The following is a 26721-nucleotide window of genomic DNA, read 5'->3' on the forward strand; positions in this document are numbered from 1 at the left end:
CCTCTCCCTCACTGGGTACGCAGCTGCTAGGGCGGGCTTAGAGTCTCTGAAGGGGAAAGGTGGTGCTGTAGCAAGCAGGAGGGGGATAAACTCACTGGTGCTTTGCCTTGCCCCACTGCCAGCAGGGCCCAGGTGGCACGTCAATGATGTACCTATGACACTTGGGGGGCTTGCATGAAGGACAGCACATGAGCCCTAGAGCCCTGACCAACAGACATCTTTGGCTCAGTGCTGGGGAGGAGGGGGGCACAGGTGGTTCTAGTGTGGGATAGAGACACAGGCCTTTGGTCTTGGGGCTGCCTTGGGCCCCAGTGTCTCCACCCTACACTGAGGGTCTTGCTCCAGTGGGAGATGTGTGGACTCATGCAGGGATGTGGTGCTACTGCACAGGGGGCCCTGCCAGACGAGCCAGCTGCCCTGAACTGCTGAGGATGGGAGGCCTGTCAGCTTGGATGCTGGCCTTTGCTGAGGGAAGGCTGGGGGTGGGGTGGGGGAGAAGAAAACCTAGCCACATGCCACCCCCACTCCTGAGTCCCCAGCACATTCCCAGCCTCCCTGCCGTGGGTCCAAATGGCCAACACCTCCCCATGCACCCCCCCTCACCGGATCCAGTTCCCAGTCCTGGCTGGGACTCACGAGGACAAGGAGCCTGGACCCTCTGGACAGGCATCGGGGCCCCAGGGATGCCAACAGACAGCCAGGGCATGTCAGACCCCAAAGAGCAGGAATTGTGCCTGGGACGCCGAGGTGACAGTTCAACAGGGAAGTGACACATCCCAGGCCACACAGGAGGACAGAGCTTTATTTCCAGAAGGGACCCTAGCACAGGGTGACTGCCTTCCACACTGGTGCCTCCAGGGTCCCCCAAGGATGTGCTGCACCCGATCCTTGCAGCATGCACTAAAGGGATGTGGTGGCGGCCACAGCCTCCTCCAGCTGCTGTAGGAGCTCCTCTGGCCGTGGTGAGAATGCACTGGTGTCCACTTTCTGGAAGTCAGGGTGGGCCACCACGGACTCCAGCACCTCAGCTATGCGGCCAATGTCAAAAGCGGCCTGCTCGGGGCCCAGCCTGGTGCCCTTGCCACCCTCCACCTTGCCAGGACCCATCCCCTTCGCCAGGAGGAGAAGCCTCCTTTCAGCAACGACCTTGAGGAAGTGATAAAATTCCTCGAAATTAATCCCGGAGCAGGACTTCATGATGACCTGGGCCAGAAAGGAACAACCAGTGAGCTGCTGCTCACTCACAGCTCTCGGCAAGTTCTGCTGACCCTGCATCGAGTCTAGGCTACAAAGGGCCCTGAGACACGGTCCAGACCTCGAGGATGGAGACACCTGGGTGCCAGCCGGTGATCACATGGGTCTGAGTCCTGCAGCCTGGAAGCCCCAGAACCCTCACTCACATAGGTAGGCCTGGTTGCCACCAGGCCCCCAAGACTACAGATCTGACCTTAGAGACCACACCCTCCCTTAAGACTGCAGGCTGTCCTGGGGGCTTTTCCATACCCTCCCCCCACTGACGCCCTGGGCCAGGTGAGCACACTCTTGCCCTTGACTGTGGTCCTGGTTCAGGTGAGCCCCCTACCAATCCCCCCACTATAGCCCTGGTGAACCTCATCCTGTGCCCCCCTCCTGCTCAGACCAGTTGTCCCACCTGGCAGTGGTGGTGCCAGTCGGGCATGCTGTCCCTCCAATCAATGATCTCCTGCTGCACGGCACAGAGCTCCTGCTGCAGGAAGTGCCACATGTTGGCCAGGTTACAGCCGTTGACCCAGTTGTGGTTGATGGAGATGGTGTCCTCCTGGAAGGGGTAGGGCACAGGCTGTCCCCGTGAGCCCACAGGGGGCACCGTCCCCTCCCCATCCTGAGGTCCTCTCAGCCTTCCTCAGCTGGGAGGAGCTGCTTCCATCTCCCAATGGGAGCCAGCAGAGAAGAGGGAGCTGGGATCATTTGAATCCACCATTAGCCCAGAATGGGGCTCCCTAAGGGCTGGGACAACCCCACAGTGTATGGACCCCTTGCCCATTGTTGCCCAGGAAAGCAACATGGGAGGGAGGGAAAGAGGCTGGGGGCCCTCAGCAGTGCTGCATGCAGGGAACCAACACAGCCACATGCAGTACCAGCCTTGCGCATGGCCTGCCCCATCCCATACCCAGGCTCTCCCAGAGGGACAGCCTACCCACTCTATGGGATCAGGGCGGGTGGGCTCGGCCCTCTCTCTGCAGGAACGCATTTAGGAAGGTGCCGAGGGCAAGAAGAGCTGCCGAGCAGGCCAAGGGGCACAGGTGAACAGGGGTAAGAGTCAGCCCAGTGAGCCCTGTGGCCTGTCTCCCTGACCCGTCTGGGCCACGGCACATGGGGTAGGGAGTGCCCAGCATACCAGGTTGTGGACTTGATGGTGCCACCCACTGGGCACAAACACCATCTCGCCTGCCTCCTGTGTGACCTCCAGTGGTGGGCTACAGTGATCTCGCATGGGGTGTAGGCGGCTATCCAGGAGTGTGGGGGAGGTCACATCGTAGGGCAGGCTACCGTGGCAATCCCGCAGGGCTTCTTCTTGCCCCGGTGGGAAGAAGAACCACTTTTTCCTCCCGCAGATGTTGACGGACCAGCTGAAGGAGCGGAAAATGTCAGCATGGAACGGCGACCTGTGCAAGAGCTTCTGTTGGTGCTGTGTGGCTTGGATGTGGGCTTTGCTTCTTCTGAATAGACTGGCCAGGCTCAGAGGCCTCAGTGGTCGCCAGCTCTCACACCTGGCCTGTGAGCCAGGTGGGAGGACCAAACCTCCCCCACCCCAGAACATCACACAGGAGGTGCATGAGCTCTTTCCACAGAGGAAAGACGGTAAGTGGGCTTAGAAATGCCAGACCTGGCAGCCAACTCCATGACCTGGCTAACAGGAATCTCTGAGAGGCTCTGGGCAAGAGCTGACACACCAGCAGGAAGGTTCAGGAGAGTGACCAGGGACGGGGTGTAGGATGGTGGGTGGGAGCAGACAGGCGGTTACCAGGTGCCGGTGGGCCCCATGTAGATGAAGCGGTAGTCATCCACGTCCAGGGCATCCCAGTACTCGTTGAGCCAGTCAGATGAGAAGTATATGGGCAGGGTGAACACGCCCTCCGCCGAGGAGTCCCTTTAGAAAGTGGCATGAAGCTACAGCAGAAGTGGCTACAAGCCAACCTCCCGGCACCCACGTCCTGAGTGCATGAAATATCATGAGAGCTTTGAAATTATGTGAATGACCCTGACCTGCCTTCTGGAGTCAGCACCAACCGCCAGAAGTGGGGCCACCTCAGACCACTCAGCCATGGTCCAGCCACCAGATGACCACAGCCCCAAGTGGCCCTAGCTGATCCCTGCCCAAACGACTGAACCAGAGTTGTAAGCAGATGAAATGGCTTTTGGGGGTGCTGTGACACAGCCTAGACAACTTGTACAGGCAGTGACCTAGATGTTCCGGGCTGCTCCCACACCCATTCCAGGATTTCAGCTTCTGGCTGAGCTGGGGTTTAAATGCATCATCTGCATCATGCTGGTTTCCCGAATTTGGGGGCCTCCTCCACTTTTTTAACCACACCAGTGACCTTGATTCTGCCGAGCAGATTCAAAGCCACAGGCCCAGGCATGAGGACAGCCCAGGTACACGGAGGTCCTTTTCAACCCCTCACTCCCCTGGATCCATCCCTACAACCCAACCAATGGGCTCCCAAACAGAGGAGCATTCTAAACCAGCCCAAGGGAGAGTGCAGTTCTACCAACAACATGGTCACACAACACTCTCGGTCAGAGGCCTGACAGGGGAGAGCCTTAGTAGTACCAAACTACCAGTAGTTCCCCAAAACACCATGCAGGTCCCTCCGCTGCCATGCCTTTGTACAGTGACAGACTCCTGCTTATCGTTCAAAACCCTGCTCAGATATCACCTCCCCTGTGGCTACCCCTGCATGCCTGATCCAGGCCTTCCTTTGTTCTTTTTATTTTTGGGTTGCCAAGGAAAACGCAAGACACTTCCTCAAGACTGAATTTCAAATAAACAGTGAACAAGTTTCTAGGATAAGTATGCCCCTTGTAATACCTGGGACATACTTATACCCAAAAAACTACTCGTTGCTTATCTGAAGCACAAATTCACAGTGCACGAGTGTCTGAATCTAGGAGTCCCCATCTGTGCTGTTGGAACAGGAGTCCGTTAAGTCTAGGACCAGAGTCTGGTTGCATCCTAGTGACTGTCTGCTGGGCCAGGTCTCTCTGACAAGTAAGAAGCTGTGTGGCAGATAGTACCAAGGGCAAGCTTTGAGCAGGATGCTGGTGCCCTTCATGTACTCTTGGATTTCTCTTGGGAATCACAAGGGCCTGAATTTTTTTTTTTTTTTTTTTGAGTCTTAGTTCCTGCATCAGCAAAACAAGAATTCGACTGTTCACTCATTCATTAAATGAGCACCTGATCTGTGCCAGGGCCCTGTGCTAGATGGCGGGGGTCTGACTAGGACCTACTCTCTGCTTGTGAAAAGCACACCCCTGGCAGGGGAAATGGCTACAAAACCTGAGGACCATCTCAGAGAGTGGGAAGGCCAGCAGAAGGGGTGGGGCTGACCACAAGAGCGAGGCGTTTCTCAGAGCACATCCTTTGAGCTCCCCAGGTGGAAGAAGCATGTGGTGAGTGGCAACAGATCTCGGAAGGCCTTGTTAAGGAGTTGGCATTGCTTGTTAGTGATGGAGATTTTTAAATGGGTGGGGCACAGTCCTGCTGGAAAGCTCACTTGGACTTTAGCAGCGGGGTGCAGGACTTGAGGTGGGGCAGCTAGTCTGGAGACTGGCAACAGCCAAGGTGGATGATAACAGGCCTGACTTGGAGAAGTAGGTCTGGACAGGGGAGGCTGGTCCCAGGGGCATCTGAGAGGACAGGCAAAGACTGGATGCTGCCAGTTAGATGGAGGTGAAGCTGACAAGCATGGTTCTGGGCAAATGTGACAAAGAAGAGGTGGGTACCACAGCCCATCTGTGCCTCTGCCAGGCCCACATTCCTCAAAGCAACCAAGCCTGTGCAGGCATGGTGAGATGGCCATGATTGGAGAGAATGACACTTCCAACCACGCCGAGGAAAGCGGGTTAAATTCCGAACTGGGGAAAAGATGAGTTCCTCCGTGTGCAGCCAGGGCTCACTCAGAACTGAAAAGCAGTGCTGTGGCCAGTGCTCCAGGCTCCTTTACCTGCACAGATGCCAGTCTTTGAGATAGAGACAGCCCCGTGAAGAGGAGTAGTTTCCCTGAATGTACTCTTTCCAGTAGCTGATGTAGTCTCTGAGGGGCATGTGTTCTTTGGGGTTGGAGTTGTATTCCCGGACCCCACAATTTGCAACAGGTACAACCACGTCTCCTGAAAGGAAAGGGTCAGGGACAAGACTTTTCTGAGAGTTCTCCAGCCTGTCAATCCTCCCTGACCCTGTCCGCCCTCCAACTCATTGCTACACCGCCTCCAGGTGAATTCTTCTGGGGAGTGACTCATGCCTTGCCTCCCTCAAGCCCTCTGTGGCTGTCCTCATTTGCGCCCTCCCTCACAGTCCGACCTAAGAGTCTAGTCCTGTGTTTGCACTCCATGCTGTTCTTGCCCAGGGCACTCACGCTCAGTCCTTACCATAGTTCTGAAGCAGATAATCGAAGTTGGGCTTTCCGCTGGGTGTCACCCAGAGCCTCCTGCTGCCCCAGCCCTCGGTGAAGGCGCTGGAGAAAACACACGGTAAGTTAGGAAGCAGGTAACCCTTGAAGAAGTCGGCGTAGGAAAAGGAGTCCGGCTTCTCGATGAAGTCCACACGGTCAAGTTTCGGGCAGACCCTGCGGGGGAGACACCCCTCGAGGCCTCGGAAGTGGCTCTCGGCGAACACGCGCGCCTCCCTGTCCATCCCCGGCCAGGTTCGGCGTCCTGGCGTGCGGGGTGCGTGGGGTGGGAGTCTGCCGGGGGGATCTGGAGGGCTGCCGGGAACCGGGCGGGGCTCGGAGGGGGGGTCGGAGGAGCTGCCGGGCACAAGGAGGGCTGCGGGGCGGTCACAGGGGCTGCGCGGAGTCGGGAGGGGCTGCTGGGGACAGAGCGAGTGCTCGTGGAGGTCCAGAATGCGGCTTCCGGATTCCCACTTCTCTGCTCTTTAAACAGGGAGGTGAAAAAGGAAGTATTTGCTAAACCTACTTCCGGAGTACACGCTCTGAGCACCCGCGGCTCACAGCCCCCAGCCGGCCAGAACGAAACCGGCGAGGTACAGACACTCATAGGCCGCAGTCGTACCGGAGCAGTCGAGCGGAACCAAGAGCCCGCGGTCTAAGTTCCTGCCGGAGCCTGAAACACAGAGAGCCAGTTCTTGGGCGCATGCTCGCTGCATGCTACCGCCCTCACCCGGCGCAGGTACGGGAGCGGCCCCCAGCGCCATCCTCCCAGCTCCGGGTGCCCCGCCCTCCGCGGCTTCAGAGATTGTTGAACGGTGTCGGCCTCGAGTCCTGTCGACTTCGCGCCTCCCCCGCGACTCAGGTAAGGTGTGTCTCCAGTCTGCAGCTGGGCCTGTGCCCTTCCGTCAGGGTCCCTCCTAACGCGACCGCCGAAGTGAGGACTCCTCTTTCCAACGTTCCAAGGACTACGGAAGGTGGTGGGATGTGGGCTGGGCTAACAGAGAGGCACAAGGGCCAAAGGTGGGGTCTTGAGGGATGCTGGGGGACTAGGGCGATGGTGGAGGCCTAGGGGGATGATGGGGACTTGGAAGGAATGCTGTAACTTGCCGGTGATGGTGGGACCTGGTGGGGTTGCTGGGGGACTAGGGAGGTGCTGCGGGCCTAGGGCGATGCTGGGGACCCGGAGGAAATGCTGTGGACTAAGAGAGGATGGTGGGGCCTGAAGGGCATGGTGGGGACCTGGAGGCATGCTGGGGGACTAGGGCGACGGTGGGGACCTGGAGGGGATGCTGGGGGAATAGGGTGGGTCTGAAGTGAAGGTGTGGGGGATCAAGGGTGGGGATATGAGGCTGTGCACACCAGCAGACCTGAAATGGGGGACATCAAAGAGGGACTTGGGTGGGGGTGACACGTCAGGGTCTCAGCATATTGGAGAAATAGATGTCCTTCCTACCCATATCAATGTGGAAAGGAAGAAAACAGTTTCATTACTGTATGAGCAGATTACGTGCATGTAAGGCATCTTCAAGAGAGTACAGAGCTGGGCAGAACGTCACACATTTTACACACAAGGAAGCAGAAGAATGAACTATTAAGACCTCTCTCATCTCCTTGAGGGAAAAATAGATGCACCTGTGTAGTCTGCGGCTGATGAGAGACTCCTGCCTCAGTTCTGGAGGTCCGTGTTTACCGCTCTGAGTCAGCAGGTGGTGACTGCCCTGTAAAATCTGAACACTGAATTTGTTTCATTCCTGACGAAAGGAAACACTCAAAGGGCAGGGAAGGGGCAACTTCTTCCCCTTTATTAAACAATGAAGATGTAATCTTGTTTATCTACCCTTATAGATGGCATAAGTGAGATTCTGGGGATATGAGGGCTCTGAGCTTTGGAGCGGGGCTTGAGGGGGGACTCTTTCCAAGGGGTATGAAGCTTATGCAGAAGGTGAACAGCGAGGACCGGAAGTGGGGAAAGGCAGAGAAGGGGAGGACTAGGAAGAAAGTGAGTTAGGGAGAGTCTGAAGTCCAGGTAGAGGAGGGGTCTAAAGTGGGAGCTGAGAACATGGGCAAGATGGGACAGGGGAGAGTTCGTTGCAAGCAGAGAAGTGTGAGGGGTTGTGTGATTCTGCGTGCACTGTACTCCCTTCCCAGTCTGTCTCATTGTACCTCACATGGTCAAGCTGTGGAATTCTTCATTGGGCCAGTGTTGGGCAGAAAGTTAGAATGCACTGGGAAGTTAAAATGGAGAAAAAGAGTCACCCTTAATTCCATCCAGAGATGAGCATTTTTTTGTTTCTTGATATAGAGTTATCCTTCCAGGCATGCACTCATTCATTTTTTTTCTCTTTGTCCCTCCCTGCACACACACACACACACACACACACACGTCTCTCTTTCTATTTTATATGTATGTAAGTTTATATATGTAAGCTTTTGCTGCTTTTAACTTTTTAAAAAAATTAACAGATGTCAATTTCTTGCCACATATTGACCAGATGTTCCTTAATTATTTGATTTTAGTTGTGGTGAGTGCAGATCATGGAAGGCAAATAGAAAAAGTATGGGAAGCAGAATGTTCATAATTGTCTAAAGAACTGGGAAATATGGCTCAAAGTTTGCCTCACAGGGGAAATATGAAACTCAGATAGACATTGCCTGGGAAGAATCCCAGGATTCCAGCTTCTGAAGCTCTGTGGTTGAGACTAAGTTTCACAAGAAAGGGGACACTTTAGGCCAGCAGGTCCACATGCTCCCCAGGATTGTTGGGGCAACTGAACCAGTAACTCAGGGTAGGAGAGAAGGTCTCCTTTCTTGAGCATTTGCCCTGGGCCAGGCATTTTGTCCTGTATTTCCCCTAGTTCACATGATGGCTCGCTGGTGTTGACAGTATTATCACAGCTATACGCATGAGGCTCTGACATAACTAGGGAGAACAGGGGACTGGAACACAGGTTTGTGTCCCTCCAAGGCCACTAGACGGCAGCCCTGGCATCACCTGGGAACTGGTGGGAAATGCAGATTCCTGGGCCCCACCCAGAACCTGACTCAGAATCTGGGAGCAGGGTACTGCTCTAAGCCTTGTCACATCTCAGTGACACAGCCACGGAGGGCCAGAAAGAAAAATGGCAGGAGGGGAGTTTAAAAGTTAGCATTTTGTGGGAGATGCAGTGGGAATAACATAAAATCCTAGTTCTCTGCTCTGAGAGGTTAGAAAGATAGCGCGTACTGTGTGAATAGGCTATGTTATTGCAGTGAAACACCCCCAAACCTCCCCGGTTGAAAGTGGGAGCCTCTGAGGAGCAGGAGGTGAAGGTAATGGAAAAGACTGGCCACTGGTGCCTGGAGACACTGCTCCCACTGTTCTGACTCTAAGCCTTCTTGTGGTCAGGAGTTATTGGAAGGTGTATAAAATGTTGCTTGGTCTGTTACTTTGGAAATTAACTAAAAATAAGATGTTTACTTGATACTGAGTCTACTCCAGGGCACAGGTCTGATGGAAGTGCTAAAAGAGATCCGTTATACTAATTGCAGTGTGTTAATAAGTTCAGTCCCTGAGACCCTTCATTTCTTCCCCAGGAGCATCACTGAGTGGATGAGTCTCAGACACTCTTGAGGTACCTTGCCATGACCTCCCCTCCCCAATTCAGCAGGCATGTTGTGTTTTCACTGGGAGATGTGGGTTCCCATTTACAGCAGATGAGGACCGAATAAGAACTCCGTGAACTTAGCATAGAGTGAAGACCTAGTTCAGCAGATAGAGGGAAGAAAACTGTCCACAGAGGACACAGTTAATGTTTTCACATCATACGATTTGTGGTTCACTCAACACATATTTAATGGGTTCCTATGATGCACCAGCATTATGCACAAGGCACCCTCCTTGTAATGTTTGCCTTCTCCATTGTTTTGACTGAGTTGGTCAACATGTAAGCACATTCACAGGCTTTTTGGAATTATGGTGAGTACTGTGGTTGGTGAGTGCTGTGGTTGGTGAAGGGGCAAGGATGCCACTGGAGCAGAGACCTGGAGAGTGAGGTAAAGTTGGCTGTTCAGAGCCCTAGGAGCAGCAGGTGGGGAGCCTGAGACAGGAACAGAGCAGAGTAGAGAGAGGGTACGGGCTGGGCGGTGAGGCTGTAGTTAGTAAAGCCTACGTGACTTGGGTGGCGACTTTGGAGTTTGCTCGAGGTACATAGGGAAAGGTTTCAGCAGAAGAATGATATTTTCTAATTTTGTTTTATGACTGTCACATTGGCTGCTGGCTAGAGAACGGGTAGTGGGGGGTAGAGTGAAACAAGGAGGTCAGGTGGGAAGTTGTCCAGGAGAGTAATGACAGTGTTGCATAGTCGTGTGGCTGTGGGGATGGGGGGCGGTGCAGAGGGCAGATGTGAGATACAACTGCCAAAACTTGCTGACGGATTGAGAGGGATGAGGAAGAGGGGATCCAGGAGAACTCACCTGTCAGTGCCTTCACTGAAATGCAGGAGCAGATGGAGGGGCTTGCTAAATTGCAGATGCCTGTTAGATGGTCAGGTGGAGATGCCCAGGCAATACTCAAGTCTCAGAGAGTCTGGGCTGGAGAGGGAAGTTTGGCAGGGCAGGCAACAGCTGGAAGGTGATATTTAATGCTGTGAAACTGTGTTGACTGACTTAGAGAGTATTGATTAAGAGGACCAAGTTTGTGACCTGGTCATTCCAGCATTTAGCAGTCAGGTGGAAGAGGAAGAATCAGCAGAGGAGACTGAAAACAGGCCCCAGGGGGTGGGAGACCAGGGGAGCATGGTGTCCAGGAAACCAAGACATGATGTGTCTCAGGAGATGGGCAGGTGTGTTGGACAGAGGTTAGAACAGATGTGGGCATTGGATTTGGCCACCTGGAGGCCTGGACAGAGAAGTGTCAGTGAGTGGCGGGGACAAGAGCCTGTCTGGAGGGGGAGATCCCTGGCGGGTGGCTGGGGGGCAAGCACAGGGAAGCATTTGGAGTCTCTTGGAGGAGAAGTAAGTGGAGAGGACTGCGGGGATGTGGGGAGGGTGTCTGTTTTAAGATGGTCTTAGAGTGTAAACTGATGAGATGATCTAGGACAGGTTGGTAAACTATGGCCCATGGGCCAAGTCTGGCTGCCACCTGTTTTATAAGTGAAGTTTTATTGGAACAGCCACACCCCTTTGTTTCTGTATTGTCGCTGGCTGCTTCTACTCTACAATGGCAGAATAGTTTAAGGGAGACCATGTGCTCACAAAGCCTGAAATATTTACTACCTGGCCCTTAGGAAGAAAACAGCATGCCCTTTCCTAGTGTTGAAGGGATGGAGACCAGACTAGAATCTGGTCTTTGAGGGAGGGAGCGGGGACACTGCTTCCCGCAAACTGTATACGGAGACCAGAGGAAAGGCAGGACACCCAGGGACAGGTGTGGTATCAGAGTCCTCAGCTGAGGGAGAAGGGAGGGTGTGGGTGGGGTCATTCTAATGCACACGGGAATGTTGTTCTCACTTTGGCCCTTCCACTTAACCCTCATTTATTTTGGTCTGTTGGGAAAGCTGCCATGGAAATCTGTGGTAGGAAAAGTTGTGGCCACAGGTTTTTCCTTTTGCTTTTTCCTTGGTATTTGTCAAACCTGAGTACTTTTCTCATATTTCTTGTATTAGTACAATCATGAGAAGTGTTTTTGTTCTTCTCTTAAATTTTCTTTCCTCTAACTTTTATCTCTTTTTGAATTTTAGAATAGAGCTGATATTGTCCTTGGGTCTTTTAGTTATTTTCATGGTTAAACAGAGGCCCAGAAGATGAAATAGCTTTTCCGCAGTCATAAAGTTTGTGGCAGAGCTGGAGTTGGAACTACAGCATGGTTCCTTGGATGCTGCAATGCCAGACTCAATAATTCTTTGGGGAATTTGTGCATAATCTCACTCAGTGCTCAAGGAATACCTCTCAGAGTACACATTCAGGAATGACAGCTCGGGTCAGGCAATTGTTAATATAAATTCAATTTTCATGCTAAATCATAGTCTCAAAGTATGGGGAATAGCGGTAAACAAGATATGGCCCCTCCTCGACTCTCTTGGGGGTGGTTTATGGCAGACAGGGGGTGGCCAAGTGGCAGGAGGCTCTTTTCAGCCAGGAGGACCAGAGTCTAGCTGGTTTCAGGGGCTGACCCGAGCTGTGAGCACGTTGCACTGACTGAGGCCAGAGGTACCTTGCCTCTGACATTTGTCTTGGACGTGGAAACACTGAAAACCATGGTTGATGGGGTTAGTAGTCCCTAATTCTGAGAGTAAAAACTTTTCTATTATTCACATCTGAATAACTGCCGAGTGGCCTCATGGCAGGACAGTGCTAGCAGGTTGTGCAGGTGGCTCGCCGGGGACCTCACAGCTCATGGGGGACTGTAGGTGTGTCAGTCATAAAAGCTGAAGGTCTACACGTCCTTGCTTCCCTGTCCTGTGAGAAGCCCTAGTCCAGCGACACTCTGTAGTCTGTTTTATGTCTGTTTCAGAGTGCTCAGGTGAGTGTCCTTCTCACTAGGGAGAAAGGTCTGATGAAGACACTTTGGCTTTACAGTTCCATTTGTCCAGAGTGAACCATTGTTAAAGAGGAAAGGCACCCTCCCAGCTGATCTGCCCCAGGCAGGGAGCTTCCACACAATCCCACTGTGTGCAGGGAGCTCACAGGTAAAGTCCCTAAAGAAGATGACACCAGTCTTCTGTACAGGAGGTCAGGAGTTTTAAACACCTGAGATCTTCATTAGCTTTCCAGTGACATAAGAGCATGGGTTTCCTGGATCCTTTACAGAGCCCTGCTGAGTTGGGAGTATGAGATTGTTTGTTTGTAGTGTTGAGATTCCCCTTGGTCTGGCATTCATCATCATGTTGCCCAAGAAGATGGATTCTTGGGTTTGTGTCTCCTTGGGGAAGTTTCTGACCCCATAAGCCTCAGGCTCCTCTGTGACTCAGAATGGTCATTCCTACTGACGCACAAGAAGGTGGCACCAGACCTGAGAGTGGAAAGTCTCTGCTTCTTCCTGCTCCAGCCCTGCTACATTCTTCAAGTAGGAGGTTTGCCTTCCTTATAGTCTTAATCTGCAGTAGTCTCTTCTAGAATGTTCTTTACCACTTACTGTTTTTGCAATTCAGTGCAAGTATCTGCAGTCTTATTGCTGCTTATCTTTAACTGTATATGTTCTGTCTCCTTACCCCTGTACCCTCTAGTCCCTGCACTGTATTGTATGTCCTTAAATATGTAGGTCCTAAGGCTATTACTTTTTCAGAATTGACACTCAGAGAAAACACTTGAAGATGCTAATGCTCCTGAAAGAGTATTAGCCAAGCTATCAGTGGACTTTTAGAGCTTCTGCCATGATAGAGTTGTGCTCATTCATTTGTTGAATGAAGTGAGTTGGAGATGATCTCTGTGGTCCCTCCAGCCCTGACATCATTTTGTTGTGATGACAAAATTCTCATGCTTAATATGGCAGCTTTCTTTTAGATTTGTCCTAATTTCAGGTATTAGTAATTAGCAGAGCTGGTAAACTGGACTGATTTGTAGTACTGAGTAACGGGTTGATTGGCACATATGCATATCTGGGAAGTTTGGGTCAGTCCTTGCTACTGTGATTAAGAGAAGTTCTAGAGTGTACTTGGGAAGTACTTCAATCTGATTAACATAGGAGTTAAATTTATTTCTCTTATAATGGAATCAAGTTGTTTGGCACTTTAGTTTTGTGTACACTAGGCATATTCTTCCTTCTTTTTTTCTCCTCTTTTTCACTGTCATGTTTGTTTTTGTGGCCAGGTGCTGTCTATAGCCAACTCTGATCAGCTGGTGAAAACTAATGAGACCAAATGACAGATTCTGGGTATGGTGATGTTTTAGCAGTCGTTAAAGAAATGGAATCAAGAGTAGACTCTTCACATTCCTAATAGATGAGCTGAGTTAGTTCTGTAGATACTTAGTAGTATTCACAATGATTGTAATAACACCTGTAGCATATATTAGGTGCCAAGTACTCTTCTAAGCACCTTTCACGTTATCAGTTCAGTTAAGCCTTACAGCTGCAGTGTGGGATAGGTACAATTATTATCCCATTGACAGATCAGGAAGTGGAGGTAGCGGGGCTGAGTAGCCAGGGGTCACACACAGATGAGTGGGAATACCTGCCATTGTCCGTATGAAAGGTTTGTGCTGTAGTCTTCCAGCTGTGCTGCTACCTAAGGCAGTGATTTCAGATGTTTTTGAAATTGTAATGCCCAGCTGAAATTTAGTTTTGGTATATCTTTCATATGTACATTTATTATTATTAATTTTTAATAAAATTTTATATTATTACTAAATATTTAGTAAATCCTTCACTGAAGTATTAATGAAGAAAAATGAACAAATCATGAGAACAGAAAATGCACAAATCTTGAATTATCACAAAATTAATACACCCAGGGCAAGAAATAGAACATTACCAGCACCACAGAGTCAAGGCCTCCTTTCTCCCCAGTTATAACCACCATTCTGACTCCTGTTTCTGAACTTTTCATACTTATTTTTAAAATGAATTAAAGTTTGGGGAAAGTTTTAATTCCCATAAGTCAAATAGAAACATCCTAGGGTGTTATGAATTGATAGAGTTGATTTGTAGAGTTTGCTTCCTAAATATTTAGCTTAATAGAGATTCTCATATGAAGAACCCATACCCAAAGTAGAATGATCTTTGTGTTGCACATCACTGTTGGGGATTGTGAAGGGTCTGAGACTTTATTGCGGGTTGAAGAGTGAGCCTGTCATAGTTTTGTAGATGTGGCAGAAGAGAGGAGGCCCTCTGTCGGAGAGAAAGGGCCTGTTATGCATGGCACAGCAGGATTCATGTGTGCATCTGTTCCCCTTGCCCCCTGCATTTTGAGGGCCCAGGTGGATGCTGCATATACCATGGGTTTGTGTCACAGCTTATGAGGGGACTGCTAGCAAATCTGCCCAACACTTGCCTCCAAGGGGACACTGACCTATTATCCTGGTCAGGAAACAGATCTTCTTTCAACCAGGAGGGAGACACTGTCCACAGTTATAAGGAAGATAGTCTGGGACAGTTTTTGGTACATAAAATTTTATGTTAGTTTTTGACATAAAATGTGGAGAAGCTCCATGAAGAATTGCCTCCATAATGTCCATACCTTGTATGTACAGTATTTAATTAAGCAGTAGGATGAGACCAGCCTGAGCATTGACCTCAGCTATGCTGAGGGTCACAGACAGACAGATACCATAAACCACGAGTGTCTGTTCCATTCATTCAGTCACAAAGTATTTCCTGAGTTAGGATTATGAATAAAATATGGTCATTGCCCTTTGAGAGCTTGCAGTCAAATAACAAGTGGTCGTCCTACCATTTAACAGGTACAGTAAGTGTGTGTAAGTTCCATACAGCCCTACAAGGGAGAGAGGGTGGGAGAGACCGAGGGCTGGATGGGGCCTCTCTTACTCTGGAAAGAAGATTGCAGTGGCAGTGGGGGGGTATTTTGGAGTACCAAGGGCAGGAGACCAATTAGACTGCCACTATAGTCCACTTAAGACTTCCTTACATTCCTTATCATGCCTACAACCCTATGAGCTTTGGGGTTTTGTTTGCATTAACATACTTCATATTTAATGATACATTGCCTAATCTCAAACCACTTTGTTTCTTTATAATTAGGAATCTCAATTCAATGTAGGTTCTTCAGGTGCAGGTACTACCTTTTTGTTTTTTGCTCTCCAGGCTTGTGCTGCTTGATGTGGCATCTAGTACAGTAATTACATTGAAGAGTCTGAGTCTTTAGAATATAACTCAATGAGGAAGTTTATAGAATTCCAGTGGACTCTAAGCTCCATGAGCCAAGGACTGTGTCGTTGTTTCTTTTGTACTTGCAGCCCAGCATGGCATGGTGGGGGCTTAAAACTTGTTAACCAAATGCAGAGAATCCCTGTACCCATTCTGTGAAAGTCCACACATTTCAATATTTTTAGAGATAATATGTCTTCTCCTATTTTTATAAGTGAAATCATGTCATAATTAAACTCGTGTGTGTGTGTGCACGCACGCACGTGCATGCATGCAAGAGAGAGAGAACGAGGAGGGAAAGAAAGAGGGAAGGAAGGAAAGAAAGAAGGAGAGAAGGAAGAGAAAGGAAAGAAGAAATACCACATTACAGGTGGACCTCTAATTGGAAGAGCATTGGACTAGGCATTACCCTGCCTAGTTCTAGCCATGTTAATATCATGAACTTGTGGTTTGACCTTGTACAAAGTCCTCATCTTTTCTTGGCCTTATATTGTTTATCTGTACAATGAGAAGATTGGACTAAGTGTTCTACAAGGGTTGTTTCAAATCTGTCATTCATGACTTTTTAAAATGCATCGATAGGGAATTCCCTGGCAGTCCAGTGGTTAGGACTCCACGCTCTCACTGCTGAGGGCCTGGGTTCAGTCCCTGGTTGGGGAACTAAGATCACACAAGCCGTACAGCACGTCCAAAAAAAAAAAAAAAAAGCATTGATAAGTGCAAATGGTAGATAAGAATAGTACACCTTTGTTATGTATAACTATATAAAACTATATATAAAATATATACATATAATTATATAATCATGTAGAACCCTGTAAAATTAGTTGGGATTACAAGAATGGAAAAGGTTGTCTGTAGGATTATTTTCTATATGAAACTAAGTAAATTTATAAAAATTTCAAAAGGAGAATGTTAGTTTGGAAACTTGTAGAGTGTGTAGTTGATAGGGGTAATCACAGCTGATGGTGTTCCTATGAAGAATCCTTGGGTGGTCGTTTCCAGTGATTTTCTTCTTTCGGTCACATCAGCTGTGGACCCTGGTCCCAGTGGGGGTGCTCTGGTGGGTGAAGAACCCCTGGGGACCTTGATGCTTTGGATCAAGCACAAGTCTGGCCCCAGCCCTTACCTCTCTGCTGATTAGGGCAAGGTCTTTATCCTGCCTATCACAGGTGGTGTGAGAGTCCTTGCTAGGTGAGGACCTGGCCGTGTGCTGGAGTCTCCAGTGTGCTTGGAATCCAGACCATACCGTTGCTGTCGGTGTCCTAGTGTCTCTCGTCCAAATGTGATGTCCTATTTTAGGCTCATCTATCCACTAATTTGTCCCCCTCTCCTTCAGAGGCAGAGTGACCTTGGCCGTGGTACAACTGACCTAGGAACCAGATGAGCAGAGACATCTGCGTCCACACCTGGCCATGCTCCTATTATTTAGAACTTGAGAAGCAATGGGTCCCTGGAAAACTTTCATTAACTTCTCTCTCACTAAAATTTATGACTGATAAAACTAGAGAAATTCTTGTCAACTTTCCCCTTTCTAGTATAATTGAGATCAAGAAAGAAGCTTCTCATTTTATCTTCAGTTCTATTACCATCCTGGAAAAGGACCACAACAAGCACTGGTTCAGTTCCTTGCAGCCTAGTCGAAATGTCGTTTTCAGCATCATCGAGCATTTCTGGAGAGAGTTGCTGTTGTCCCAGTCAGGAGCTGCTGTTGAGGAATCATCCTCCCCCATGACCAAGGGGAAGGAGTTGACTGGTCTGATGGCCTGTACCCAGAAGCGTCTGGAAGACACAGCCAGAGTCCTCCACCATCAGGGCGAGCAGCTTGACAGTATCTCGAGAGGCCTGGACAAGATGGAATCTGACCTGGATGTGGCTGACAGGTAAACAAACACTGTAATCCTAACCTGACCTTTGGATGGCTGTGGTATGGTATCTTTTCCATCATCCTGTATTTATTACACATTCAGCCTTCTGAAAACACAAGCTGTGCCCCTGTTGTGGACAGTTACACTTGGCTGACTGCTGTGGGCGTGCAAGTAATGAGGGCCAGCGTTCACTAAGTGTGCAGTATGTGCCAAGGACAGTTTTAAGTGTTGAAGGGGGATTACCTCACTGAATCAGCAGACAAGCCAAGAAGAGTGTGTTGTTCTTCATTTTACCCATGGGGAAACTGAGGCTGAGAGGCCGGGTAATTTGTTCAAGATCACACACACTAAGTTTGTTAGCGTAGTTTATCTTAATTTCTTTTCCATAGCTGTAGAGCAGCAAGGTTTGAGCCAAAGCATTTTGGCTTCAGAAGCTGCCATCTTAGCCACTGCATTAGCCACTCTCAAACCTTCAGTCTTGGGGACCACCCCACCCACCTTAAAAACTGAGGACCCAAAGAGCTTTTGTTGATGTGGGTTATATATACCGCTATGCATCATATTTTTTTAAAACTAAGAAATTAAATAATTATTTATTTAAAAAGTACAATGATAAATCCATGACCTAGTAACGTAAATAACATTTTTTTTAATGAAAAATAACTTTTATAAAGCAAAATGTGTAGTGAGAAGAGTGGCACTGTTTGAGATTTTTGTACCTCTCTTTAAAGTAAAGCTTAGCAGAAAACAGCTGGATTCTCATGCCTGCTTCTGCAGTCAGTCTGCTGTGATATCACAAGTCACATGGTATCTGGGAACTCCACTCTACACTCATGAGAGAATGAGAGTAAAAAGCCAAATAGCCAAATAGGGTTGTAGTATTGTATGAGGTGACTTTGACCTCCCAGACTCCTTTGGAGGGTCTCAAAGACCACACTTTGAGAAGCGCTGCACTGACTATAAGACATATAAAGTAAGTCAGGGATCTTAGAGTCTAGTAGGAATAACCTCTCCCCCATGTCTGGAATGGTTGCTTGAGAGCTCAGGATGAGGTGGCAGCCTCTCAGTGATGGGCCCTGAGTGTGGGCCCCCCGTCTCTCAGACCAGGGCTGCATGGCTGCTGTTTGTGAGACCCCTTGCCTCTGAGTGACCCCACTCTGCAGTTACCACCTGTTGCTATTTCTAAGCACTGTGTGGTAAAGGGTATCATGCTAGAGCTACAGGGAACAGGGCCCTGCATCTTATTCTTAGAGGGGTGCTTATGGTGGTTGAGAGGTAAGATCACCGGACCTTTGTGAGTTTTCCTCATGGGAACATGGCTAGACATTCTTCCATCCTCCCTTGCAGTTTGGGGTTTATATGACTGAGTTGTGGCAGAAGTGATGTAGGTCACTTGCAGGCCTAGTCTCTAAAAGCCCTCCTACCCAATCTCTAGTACTGTTTTCCCCTTTACCTGCTGGAATCCTCCAGGACTTGAAGGCCTTAGGACAGAAGCATTAGTTAGACAGAGTTTAGGACCTCAAATGGCTTCCCAGAGCAGAACCCTGACCCCAGCCCTCAACTGGACTACAGTGTGAACAAGAAATAATCCTCTGTTGGGGCTAGGCCCTTAAGATTTCGGGAGTTGTTTGTTATAGCAGTCAGCCCTCGCAGACTAACACAACATTCCTGTAGGAAATTGAGACACCTATTAAATATCTTCAATACATAACAGGACATAGAGACCAGAGATTTAGAAGAATATTCATTTGCACTGGAAATCAAAGAAATGCACACTAAAATAATGGAAATCTTGGTTTCAGTGATTAAATTAGTAACAATTAGAAGTAAGAATACACAATACCAACTGAGGATAGTGAATAAGCATTTTCATACACTGCTTATTAGGAATGACAATTGGTATAATCCTTTTGGAGAACAATTGGGTGGTTTGTAAATCTTCTTTTGACAAACAACAAAGTGAAAGGATGAACCTGAGGCTGGGAGAAAGTATTTGTGATACCTACCCATATCCCAACAAAGGATTAATACCCAGCTAGTTAAAGGCAAAATGAGAAAAAGGCAATTCAGCAGAAAAGTTAGTAAAGGCCGTTGACTGGAGTTTAGGCTAAGAAGCTACTATAACAGAGATCCAAAAATATTGTGATTGAAATAAGCTAGACCTCCATATAATGGTCCAAAGGAAGGTAGTTATCCCAGGCAGATAGAAAGCTCTGCTTTAGGCCTTCACCTCTAGCTGCATGTTGTCTAGAAGGTCTCCTGTCTTATCACATGGCACCATCACTACATCAAAAGTTGCTGGTATCACTCATTTGCAGCCAATGGGAAGGGGGAACAAAGAGGGAGGCCAGGGAACCTTGTCTTTAAGAAGGTGACCCCAAAGTTGCACATATTACTTCTGCTCATATATTACTGGTAGGACTTAATCTCATAGTTACACCTAGGGCTGTGGTCACAGTGTTTGAGAGCAGTGCTCTGTGGTCTGAGAATATCTGGTCTCTCTTCCCATGACAGTCCTAGATTTATGCAGTTATAGTGTTTTCAGTAGTCTTCACAAAATGTGATCTCTTCTCTCTCTCTCTCTCTGTCCCTCTGTCCCTCTGTCCCTCTGTCCCTCCTTCCCTCTCTGTCTCCCTTTCTATCTCCCTGTCCCCCTCCCTCTTTCTTTCTCTTTCTGTACTGAGAGTGAAGGGTGAGTTTTCTGAATTCTACGGTTTTTGGAATCTCTAATCTGATTTAATTTAGATTTAAAGCGACTAATAACTCTTATTTCAAGTGGTATAGAAGGCACTGATGATGTGGCAATGGTGATATGTAAAATAATCATCATGGGATACTCGTAATCAAATATTTTAAAAAGGCTCTGAGTGACCATGTATTTGATACCTAACAACATTTTTGTCAGACTAGTGAGTAATGAGATTGGCTCGCTGCTCTAACTCTACTGGACAAAGTGTGGAAAGGAAAGGATGGGTTCAGAGTGCCCCATAATGACCTGAACATTTCTATATCTGCCTTGAAAGAAAACCTTAGCTCCCGTAGCTGCAGCACTGAGATCTTTGAAAATCAGATCCGGTGTGTGTCATCCTGTGAGTGACTAAATTACAATGTAAATTGAAATCCCAACTTTGCATGGTGTCTGCTGTTAAACTGAGGGTATTGATAGGGGAGAAATGGGATCCTGAAAATTGGAATGTAGACATATGGGAAGATCCTGATGAAACTGAGAAAACAGAACCCCTAAATTCTGATGAGTCTTCTTTGCCAGTAGAAGCAGCCCTTCCTCCCCTATCTGAGGCGATTAACCACACTTTGCCTGAGGAAGCTGTAGTGGCTTCCCCCGAGATAATTGCTTTGCAAGACGGTGCAGATTTCCTTCAAGACCCACCCCCCCCCCCTTTGCTTCCAGGTATATTGTTAGAGTTAAGTCTCAGCACATCCCAGAAGATGAGGCATAAAGTGTGGCCCATGAAGAGATGCACTGCACTCTGAAAGAACTGCATGATTTTTCCAGTTTATACAGACAGAAATCCGGAGGGTATGTGTGAGAATGGATATCTTGTGTGTGGGGTGATGGTGAGAGGAATATGAAGTTGGATGGGGCTGACTTTACTGAAATGGACCCACTAAGCAGAGATCCTGGATTTGTTACCATGGCTCGAGGAGTTAGAAAGGCTCTAACAGTTTGGTTGGTTGGCTGAGATGTGGACTAAAAAGTGGCCTACACTAAATGGAGTTTGAAATGTCAGAACTGCCTTGGTATACTCCAGAGGAAGGATCCAAGACTGAGGAAGATTGGAATGGTAGAATAGATTTATTACGTGAGATCTCTTCACCCATCCTGGCAGGGTCCAAGAAGACACACTTTTTACCGTGACTGTGAGAAATAAATTTTTAAGGGGAGCCCCAGCATCCTTGAGCTGTGTGGTTGCTCTTCTCTGTAGGCCAGAAATTACAGTGAGAAGTGGCTGCCACTGAGCTGGGATCCTTAAATGCAGCAGGGATAATTGGATCCTGGGGTGGCAGGGCTAAGTGGTAGCACTTAATCACCAAAGACAGTTGGGGTTGGTTACCGTAATGGACAGCAGAGTCAAAGCAGCAATCAGAATAGTCTGACTCCCAGAGACCTATGGCATTGGCTAGTTGGTCATGTGCCCCTAGAAGAGAAATAGTTGGCCAGTCTGCTCAATTCTTACTTGATCTGTTAAGCAGAAGAGTTTTAGGTCATGTGAACAAGCATCTAACCTGAATTAAAAAAAAAAAAAAGTCACGGCTCCTTAATTGATTTCTAGATTTGAACCGGTTTACACACCCAGAACCCCTTGAGTGACGGGGAAGGTGGGTCCCCTTGTGGAAGGACCCCAGTATGCTACCAAATTTTGTACTGTTAATCTTTCTCCCAGCCTTCCCCAGAGAGACATATGGCATTTTACCAGGGTGACCATGCATTGGGGAAAAGGAAATCAGATTTTTCGGGGACTACTGGACACTGGCTCCAAACTGACACTGATTCTAGGAGACCCAAAACATCACTGTGGCTCACCTAGGGGCTTATGGAGGTCAAGTGATCAGTAGAGTTTTAGCTCAGGTTCATCTCACAGTGAGATGGCCCCTGAACCCATCCTATGGTAATTTTTTCTAGTTCTGGAGTATATAATAGGAATAGACATACTCAGTAACTGGCAGAATCCCCACACTGGTTCCCTGACCTCTGGAATGAGAGAGATTCTGGTGGGAAAGACCAAGTAAAAGTCACTAGAACTGCTTCTACCTAGAAAAATAGTATACCAAAAGCAATTTTGCATTCCTAGAGGGATTATAGAGATTAGTACCACCTTCAAGGACTTGAAGGATGCGTGGATAGTGAGTCCTGCCCCATCTCCATTCAGCTCACCTATTTGTGCAGAAAAAAGATGGATCTTTCAGGACGGTGGATTATCTTAAACTTAACCAGGTAGTACTATAATTCCAGTTGCTACGCCAGGTATAGTTTTACTGCTTGAGCAAATTAACACATCCTCTGGTACCTGGTATGCAGCACCTGATCTGGTAAATGCTTTTTTTCCATTCCTGTTAGTAAAGACCACCAGAAGCAGTTTCTGTCAGCTGACAAGGTCAGCAATATACCTTCACTGTCCTACTTCAAGGGTATACCAGCTTTTCAGCCCTATGTCATAATTTAGTTCACAAAGATCTTGATGCCTTTCTCTTCCACAAGATAGCATGCTATTAATGCTGATTGGACTGAGTAAGAAGTAGCAACTACTCTAGACTCATAAGACATTTGCATATCAGAGGATGGGAAATCTGACAGAAATTCAAGGGCCTTCTACTTCAGTGAAATTTTTAGAAGTCCAGTGGTGTATGGCTCATTGAAGTATCTCTTCTATGGTGAAGGTTAAGTTGTTGCATCTGGCTCTTCCTACAACCAGAAAGGAGGCACAATGCTTCTTAGTGTTTCGGAAGCAACATAGTCCTCATTTGGGTGCGTTACTCTGGCACATTTACCAAGTGACTTGAAAGCTGCCGGTTTTGAGTAGGGCCTAGAGCAAGAGAAGGCTCTGAAACAGGGACAGATTGCCACAGAGCTGCTCTGCCACTTGGGCCATATGATCCAGTGGTGTATGATGGGTCAGTGGCAGATAGGGGTGCTCTTTGGAGCCTTTTGCAGACCTCTATAGGGAATCTCAGTGCTCACCCTTAGGATTTTGGAGCAAAGCCCTGCTATCCTCTGCAGATAACTACTTTCCTTTTGAGAAACAGTTCTTGGCCTGCTACTAGGCCTTAGTAGAGACTGAACACTTAACCACAGGCCACCAAGCTGCTATATGAGCTCGGCTGCCCATCATGAAGTGGATGTTATCTGACCCACCAAGCCACAAAGTTGGGCATACTTAGCAACACCCCATCATCAAATGGAAGTGGGATACAAAAGATTGGGCTCAAGTAGGCCCTGAAGGCACAGGTTAAGGTGCCTGAGGAATTGGCCCGAATGCCATGGCCGCCCCCCACTCCTGCTACACTGCCTTCTCTCTCCCACCCTGCATCTACGATGCATTCCTTACTTGGGGAGTGCCCTACAATCAGTTGACTGAGGAGGAAACACTGGGGCCTGGTTCACAGAGGAGTTTGAGAAATATGTAGGCACTACCCAGAAGTGGACAGTAGTGGCATGACAGCTCCTCTCTGGGACATCCTGAAGGACAGTGGTGAAGGGAGATCCTCCCAGTGGGCAGAACTGCAAGCAGTGCACCTGGTTGTTCATTTGTGTTGGGAAACGCAGTCGTGTGCATGCAGTCTTTTTTATCCCTACTTGGCCTCTTAAGAATGGGCCTTGGGGCTGGAATACTTTATTACCAAGAGATAAAGAGCCCACACAGCCTATGCCAGGCTTATTACCTTGTGGGGGAATAGCTTTCCCTTTTACAGTCTCCACCAGTGCTTCTTTTGTTCTGTTTAAGCCTGTACGTCAGTGGCCCTCAAGCACACCCCCAGCTTTCAGTTTTTCAGACTCCATGGGGGTAGGGGAGGGGTCCTTCCGCTGTGGTCCTGAGGGGTGTGCATGGGCCAGTTGCCCTCCATTAACTGCTGGAGGGACCTGCTGGCCATGAGGGACCTATGCCCACTATTGGAGCTGATCTTGCTCTGTTTCTTCTCTATATGAGTAAAGCTCAGTAAGGCGTTACTCCATCCAGTGCTTAACTGTGCTGTGTTTCGTGGTGACTCCAATGCCAGGGCGCTGTGGGGAGACGTGTTTGGAGTCCTCCTCTGGGATTAGTGGCCGATGAGCAGTACTCTGGTCAACAATTGCTTGGAAGGAGGAATGGCCAGGGGCTGAATTGTGTACTGATTGGCTGTGGCCAAGTGGTTTGGCTGGAGGTTCAGGGACTGGAAGAAACATGATTGGAAACTTCATGACGAAGAGGTCTGGGGTAGAATTATATGGAGAGATCTCTCTGAGTGGGCAAAAAGGTGAAGATATGTCCCATGTGAATGCTCACCAGAGCACCTCCTCAGCAGAAGAGAATTATAAAAACCAAATGGACAGGAAGACCCATTCTCTAGATACCGGTCAGCCTGTTCCCCCAGTCCATCCTGTTATCGCCAATGGGCCCATGAACAAAGTGGACATGATGACAGGGATGGAGGTTATGCTTGGGCTCAGCAACATGAATTTCTACTCATTGAGGCCACCTTGGCTATTGCCACTGCTGTGTGTCCAGTCTGATAGCAGCAGAGATCCAACACTGAGTCTCCAATATGGCACCATTCTCTAGGGTGTTCAGCCAGCTACTTGGTGGCTGGTTGATTACAGTGGACTACTTTTCTTGTGAATTCTTTGTATATGGCAAGTCACTCTTGCTGCTTTCAAAATTTTGTTTTTGTGTTTCAGCAATTTGATTTTAATATGTCTCTTTTTTATCCTCCTTGGAGTTTGTTGAGCTTCTTGGATGTGTCCGTTCATGTCACTCATCAGATTTGGGAAGTTTTCAATCAGTGTTTCTTCAAATATATTTTCTGCCTCTTTTTCTTTTGTCCATCTGGAATACCTGTAATACATGTGTTGATCTGCTTGATGGTGTCCCATAAGTCCTTCAGGTTCTGTTCATTTTTCTTCCTTCTTTTTTTCTTTCTTCCCCTCAGACTGGATAATTTCAAATGTATAACCTTCAAATTTGCTGATCCTTCCTTCTCCCTGCTCAGATCTGCTGTTGACTCCTTCTAGTGAGTTTTTCATTTCAGTATTGTACTTTTCAGCTCTAGAATTTGTTTGGTTTCCTTTCATAATTTCTATCTTTTTATTGAGATTCTTATTTTGTTCAGACATTATTCTTCTGATTTATTTCAGTTCTTTCTCCATAGTTTCCTTTAGCTCATTGAACATATTTAAGACGGTTGGTATAATATCTTTGACTAATAATTCAAATGTCAGGGCTTCCTCAAAGATGATTTCTGTCAAATTTTCTTTATTTTCTGTGAATAGCCATATTTTCCTCTTTCTTTGTATGTCTTGTAATTTTCTTTTTAGAACTACACATTCTGAAGATTATGTTTTGCTAACTCTGTTATGGACCGAATGTATGTGTCCCTGAAATTCGTGTATTAAGTCCAAACCCCCAATGTGATGATGTTAGGAGGTGGGGCCTTTGGAAGGTAATTAAGTTTGGATGAGGTCATGAGGGTGGAGCCCCCATGATGGGATTAGTGTCCTTGTAGAAGAGGAAGAGACTGGAGAGAAAGTGACTGTCTGCAAGCCAGGGAGAGAGGCTCACTAAAAACCAAATCTGTTGACACCCCGATCTTGGACTTTTCAGCTTCCAGAACTGGAAGAAATAAATATTTGTTGCTTAAGCTACCCAGTCTGTGGCAGCCCAAGCTGACTGATAATACTCTGGAAATCGAATTCTCCTATGCCTCGGGGGTTGCTGGGTTTTGCTTGCTGAGGGTTGGAACTGACTTTTTGTGACTTTTCCAAATTATTTTTGCAAAACGTGTATTCCTTGTTAAGTGTGGTCACTGAAGTTCTGAAGAAGGAAAAAGTAAATAGGTTTTGTTTCTCTCAATTCCCTCCTGGCTGGGAAGCCACTTCAGCTCATGGTGGTAGAAAACTCTCTGCCAGCCTCTCAGCAATCAAAAGCCCCAATCAGACTCACAATCCCAGTTTTTGGAGGAAAGGTCTTTATTGCCCACCCTGGCTCCAACAGGCCATACTAAGAATACTTGCGGCTGTCCCACAGCTGCCAGCTATGGATTTGTGGGATGGGGGTTGGTAGCTGCTACTGCTTGAAAGCAGAAGTTGATTGAAATTATAGTGGTCTCTCCATCAAACTCACTGCTGGATGCTGCAGATGTTCTCCTTGACCCAGAGTTCCAAAATAGTTGCTTCAGACAGTTCTGCCAGTTCCTTCATTTTGCTGGAGGGACAGATTCCTGCAGCTTCCTATTCCACCATCTTCCCTGCTGCCACTAACTATATGGCTTTTATGAATAGATGCTGCCCTTCATGTACCATTTCATTCTGGAGCAAATTTCATGGAGGTTTGCTGTTTTTCTGTATTTAGCAGTTTTCAAGGTAATGACTTTGTTCTTTATCATCCTCAAAAGATGTTCAATTATTATTTTTAATATCCTTTTGAATCCCTGGATTTACAAATATTTGAGTTTCAATCCGTTGCAGTTAGTATCTTATTGAACTTTAAACTGTTCCATCTTTGAGCATGTTGTGACATTTTTAATCCAATAATTTAGCAAGGAGTAATGTCTAGGATTGTAAACCTTAAATTATATAATATCATGGGTTCCTGGACAGTTCCTGTGACCATTTTCTACACTTTAAATATAACTCTGTTGGGTGAATGGTCTGCAGACAAATTCCAGGTAAAGTCCACATTACAGAGCAGAA

The 26721-nt window shown here is 47.8% G+C and overlaps 2 protein-coding genes across 11 annotated transcripts in view; one reads left to right on the forward strand and one right to left on the reverse strand.

Moving 5' to 3' along the window:
- Positions 1-784: 784 nt before the first annotated feature.
- JMJD4 (jumonji domain containing 4) lies at positions 785-6164 on the reverse strand. Of its 2 annotated transcripts, none has more exons than XM_059917940.1 (6): positions 5632-6164; positions 5208-5373; positions 3005-3130; positions 2378-2609; positions 1652-1798; positions 785-1203 (listed from the first exon to the last, which is right to left on the reverse strand). In XM_059917940.1, the coding sequence occupies exons 1-6, from the start codon at positions 5894-5896 to the stop codon at positions 901-903; spliced, it is 1239 nt and encodes a 412-aa protein (XP_059773923.1). In that variant the 5' UTR covers positions 5897-6164; the 3' UTR covers positions 785-900. The 2 variants fall into 2 exon arrangements, with proteins under 2 accessions (XP_059773923.1, XP_059773922.1); XM_059917939.1 differs by having other exon boundaries at positions 2378-2645.
- Positions 6165-6424: 260 nt separating this feature from the next.
- The window catches only part of SNAP47 (synaptosome associated protein 47), a 159603-nt gene continuing 139306 nt past the window's right edge, over positions 6425-26721 (forward strand). For 5 of the 9 annotated variants that reach the window (XR_009502507.1, XR_009502508.1, XR_009502506.1 and 2 more), the window contains exon 1: positions 16819-17333. Coding sequence is in view for 6 of the 9 variants with exons in the window: in XM_059917934.1 (XP_059773917.1) it covers positions 16834-17333 (500 nt within the window). In the remaining 3 variants the exon portion in view is untranslated. Of the gene's footprint in view, positions 6514-6594; positions 6672-16789; positions 17334-26721 lie in introns of those variants that run through there. The other 4 variants (XM_059917936.1, XM_059917938.1, XM_059917937.1 and 1 more) reach the window with 2 other exon arrangements.

The sequence above is a fragment of the Balaenoptera ricei genome, chromosome 3, assembly GCF_028023285.1.
Source record: "Balaenoptera ricei isolate mBalRic1 chromosome 3, mBalRic1.hap2, whole genome shotgun sequence".
Lineage (NCBI taxonomy): Eukaryota > Metazoa > Chordata > Mammalia > Artiodactyla > Balaenopteridae > Balaenoptera > Balaenoptera ricei.

Excerpts from the sequence above, each read along its gene's own strand:
- JMJD4 (XM_059917939.1), bottom strand. The coding sequence starts at position 5,896 with ATGGACAGGGAGGCGCGCGTGTTCGCCGAGAGCCACTTCCGAGGCCTC. Across the intron at positions 2,646-3,004 it reads ATGGGGCCCACCGGCACCTG|GTCGCCGTTCCATGCTGACA; the intron begins GTAACCGCCTGT and ends GCTCTTGCACAG. Across the intron at positions 1,204-1,651 it reads ACTGGCACCACCACTGCCAG|GTCATCATGAAGTCCTGCTC; the intron begins GTGGGACAACTG and ends TTTCTGGCCCAG.